The sequence below is a fragment of the Carettochelys insculpta genome, chromosome 11 (assembly GCF_033958435.1).
Source record: "Carettochelys insculpta isolate YL-2023 chromosome 11, ASM3395843v1, whole genome shotgun sequence".
In the NCBI taxonomy this organism is placed as follows: Eukaryota; Metazoa; Chordata; order Testudines; family Carettochelyidae; genus Carettochelys; species Carettochelys insculpta.
In genome coordinates, this window is record NC_134147.1 from 30766488 (window position 1) to 30770844 (window position 4357).

The window sequence follows — 4357 nt, forward strand, 5'->3', positions numbered from 1 at the left end:
AAATTGACCAGTCTACTTTCATTGTTTAAAATGAGTGTGGCTAAAAGCAAATAAGCAGCTGAAGTAGTGAAGAAGTAAATAAGATTTATCTGACTGAATTTTAATGATCTAACATGGTGTCATAACACCAGCAATGTTTCTAAATAAAAAGATTGTTTAAATAAATGACAATCTCAAAATATCCTTTTAAGGGACACTATCAACTATAGTTAAAAATGATAAAATTTCAAGATAAAGGAAAAACAATTAAGTGACTTTCCAGACTGTTTCTATACATTTTACTCCAGATGTAAAATGAAACTGTATATGAACAAAAAAGCTAAGAAGACTTATCACAAAAAATGGAAAAGTGTGGATTACCTAGAAAGCACTAAAATCCAGTAAAAACATAGCCAAGGATCCTAGCAATTAAGGGGTAAAATTAACAAGTGGAAAGTGTCCACATTCAAGTCCACTGGCAAATTCAGTCTATTTTTGACATTGTGCGCATGGAAGTTACATGGATAACTGCTATTAAGTTTAACATAATAAAGTCTCCATGTACTGATAACTCACACCCACACCTACACAAAAGATTTTTTCTAACTTGTATGCGCAAAATTAGGTATCTGAAAAATCAAGCCACTTTAGTTGCCTAACATTAGGCAACCAAGGTATAAAACATTATTGAAGCTTTCTGTTAGAAACTGTACAGGAATTATTCTTTGGCCTAAATCCATTTACTCATTTTAATCAATACTGTAGTGAAGTGCAACTTATAGATGAGATTCTATTAGAAGTCTGTAGTATAACAAACATTTTTCAGTATAGAACTATACATAGCAAAAGTTAAAGCTCTTGTGATGACTCTTACTTCTCAGCTGTCCTTTGACATCTTTGTCTTCACCTGAGTGTTCTTCTTCATAGTGAGATTGAAGCTGATAGAAAGACTGCAGATCCTTCAGGCACAAGGGACAGAGAAAACCTTCTCTCACTTCTACAGAGTCATCAAATGGAGGAGGATAGCTTGATGCCATGATGCTTTGTTTACTCTTGCTATATGGCTGTTCCCCAAGTCTTAGTAGCAGTGGAACAGCAATATGCTATTCAGTAGCATTATGTCTGATGAAACAACCAAACTAATGAAGATAAATTGGCCCTATCCTTTGTAGCTTGAACAAAACAGCAATCTGAAAGACAACCACAGAGCGGTTTTAAATAGGATGAACAGTTTAACTCAGTAACTCTCTCTGATCTTTTAATGAGCCAGTTTTAACCTAGAACACTACTCCACAGATAAGTGAAGGGAATAAAACAGTGGCACTCAACCTTGTCCAACTACTGCACACACCCATCAAGACTGAGTTGTCTTGCCTACTCTCAAGTTTTACCTCACTTAAAAATTACAGACTTACAAAATCAGATACAAAAATACAAATGTCTCAGAAACACTGAAAAAGGGGTTACAAACTATTACTAAAAAATTGCTTACCTTCTCATTTTTACCACAATTATAAAATAAATCAACTGGAATATAAATATTGTACTTTCATGTCACTGTACGCTATACAGAACTATATAAACAAGTCATTGTACAACTTTTTCGCTTGTACTGACTTTGCTAAGGCTTTCTATGTAGTTTTTTGTAAAATTTTACACATATCTAAATACTTTTTGTTTTGATAGTGTATAGACTAGCACAGCTACCTCTTTGTTACATATCCAAATGAGTTGATGTATGCCCTGGAAGACCTCTGCATACCCCAGAGGTTGACAATCACTTCACTACTTCACCTCTTCCATATCACATGCTACACAGGAGTAGTTAGTAGATTAAAAAAAAAAAGTGGACTTTTTATACACTGCCCCCTAAACTTCTCCTAATAGGTTTAACATACAAGTTTCTTTAAGATTCTTCAATTGGGAAGAAAATATATGTGAAAAATAACAAAGACAGCAAACGGAAACAACATTCTATAAAAAATGGCCAGTCTGGTCCAGAATGCTTGGGATGCTGAGATCATTCCAGGTAAATATTTTTAACAGTACTAAGGGCAACTTCCTCCAATGTCCTGGATAAACCTTAATGAAGTTAAACCTTACTGATCTTTGGAACAAACTGCATCTTTAATACACTAGATTATCTGACGAAGTAGCTCTTACTCACAAAAGCTCATTACCGAATAAATAAAATTGTTAATCTTTAAGGCACTCCAGGACTGCTTATTTTTGCCAAGCTACAGGTGAACACCACTATCCCTCTGAGACAACTGATATGTGTTATTTTTGTAGGAGTGCATGTAAATTTGCTAAGAGACTGACCAATGTAAACCTTGGGGAAAGGTTAGGAACTTTAAAGAATTATTTAGGGATTTTCCTGTGAAGTGCGTTTCCCAGGAAATACACAGCAGGCAATCCAGTACGGAACGGACAGAGAAAGGTGTGTCCACCTAGAGAGGTGGCGGCCGGCGGATTGGCGCCTGGGAGGGGGCGCTTTGACTGGCCCCCGAAGGGAAAGGCAGGAAGAAGGCAACGAGAAATGCTGCATCCAGCTGGATACGGGCCGGGGGAACGGGTGAAAGTGACCGCGCAGCTACCCAAGTTGGGACCCCCCCCCCGAGTGCTATGAAAGGCGCCCGGGGATCGCTGCCAGCAACAAGCGACCAGACGCCTGCGAGACTTGCAGCCCCCGCCCTGAGGAGCGGTCTCAGACCGGACTCACTGGCACCGGGGCTCACCCAGCCGAGCAAAAGCACCAACGCCTGGAAATCGGCACCCCCGCCGTTACTCCCCAAGCGAGGACGCAGCCGGGGGGTCGAGTCTCACCTCGGCTCCCAGGAGGGGCAGCGGCGGCAGCAGGCGGAACCCAGCCGCGCAGGGCTCGAGGAGCCGCGGGCCCGCCTCAGCCGCGCTAAGGGCTGACGCCCGGTCCGGGACCCGGACAGGACGAACGCCGAGTCAGCGATGGAGGAGAGGGTGGTCTCATCCGGGACAGCAAGGAGGGGCGGGGCCTGGCCAAAGCGCCGCTAACGAGCGTCGAGTCATGGATCGAAGAGCAGTGGCTGCTGGGAAAAGGCGGGAGTCTTGTTTGGGGGAGGCCATAGCCACGGGTATGGAGGAATGAGGGACAGATGTGCCCTGTGCTATGAGCAGAAGCAGGCTAGGGAGAGAAGGAAGGGGAGCTGTAGGGTTGTATCCTGTAGAAGTTACTGTGTTGGACCCCATCTGTGGTATTGCCAGCCCTACCAGTCATGAGATCTCACATGTGGGGAGGGGGGAAGAGCAGGGGTGATTGCTTTCTGGTTTCCCAGTCTCAGGGTACAGTCCAGTCAGGTATGCATGGTTTTCTTGGCAACACCGAGGGCCAAGGACTTAACTGATCTCACTTAAATGAGGGCTGAGAGTCTCTTGTCTGTGAGCAGAGCATTGTATATTGCAAGGGTTGTGATAAAATTGTGAGAGTCAGCAACACAGCAGAGTTGGGGGACTATAAAACATTGCAAGAATGGATATAAAATTGCAAGTGCAGGTAGTACTGTCTTGCTTTGCGCTTTCCTGCTTTTGGAGTAGCTCTGCTGGTGTGGGTGGGAGAGTGCGATTGAGATTCCCATATCTCATATCAGGACATATCTCATAGCAGGGGTGGGTAATATTTCGGAAAGTGGTCAAGAGCTGCACTTTTCCAAGGAGGAGAGTGTGGGTCTGGGGTGGCAGTTGGCTGCAGAAGAGTGGTTAGGGTCGGGAACTGGACTGCAGGAGAGGGTGTTGGATCCGAGAGGGAGTTTGGGTGAAGGAGGGGATTGTGACCTGGGGCAGGAAGTTGGGGTACAAAGTCTGGGAGGGGCCATGTGTGCAGGAAAAGATTGTGGCCTGGGAGAGGGGTGTAGGAGCAGGTGCGGGGTCTGAGAAGGAGTTGTAGCTTCTGCTGCTCACCTTTTACATGCTCCCACTGGTGCTGTCCTCTCACTGCTTTTCCCCTTTACCCCTACCCCTGCTGCTTCTCCATACCTCCCCTGGCAGAGCATGTTTGCTCCCATTGCTGTATGGAGAATCAGCCCCTGGTCAGAATGCTCAGTTCTCCAGGAGCCTGGTTGGCAGGCTCCTTCCCTACATGTGGCAAATCCCCACACAGCACTAACACAGGGGAGCTTCTCTGCCCCTCAACTAAGCTCTGGCATGGTGGGGAGGAAGTAATTTCTAGCCTCTTCGTGCCCCAACCCTGCAGGTTCCACAGCAGCCCCCAGACAGGGGCCTGGCACCCTCTTCACCTGCCACCCCTTTCCCATAATGTATCCTGCCCCCAGGGAGCACAGAGCTGATCTATCTCCTATACACCCTTTTCTGAGCCACCTCTGGCCAGGTTCACTGAAGCTTCTGC

At 45.3% G+C, this 4357-nt stretch overlaps 1 protein-coding gene across 1 annotated transcript in view; it reads right to left on the minus strand.

Annotated features, from left to right (window-relative positions):
- RBSN (rabenosyn, RAB effector) overlaps positions 1 to 2936 on the minus strand; it is a 30574-nt gene extending 27638 nt beyond the window's left edge. The window contains exons 1-2 of the mRNA XM_075005203.1: positions 2806 to 2936; positions 854 to 1169 (exon numbers count right to left, since the gene is read on the minus strand). Of these exons, the coding sequence (XP_074861304.1) occupies positions 854 to 1016 (163 nt within the window). The 5' untranslated portion in view covers positions 1017 to 1169; positions 2806 to 2936. The remainder of the gene's footprint in view (positions 1 to 853; positions 1170 to 2805) is intronic.
- Positions 2937 to 4357: the final 1421 nt, after the last annotated feature.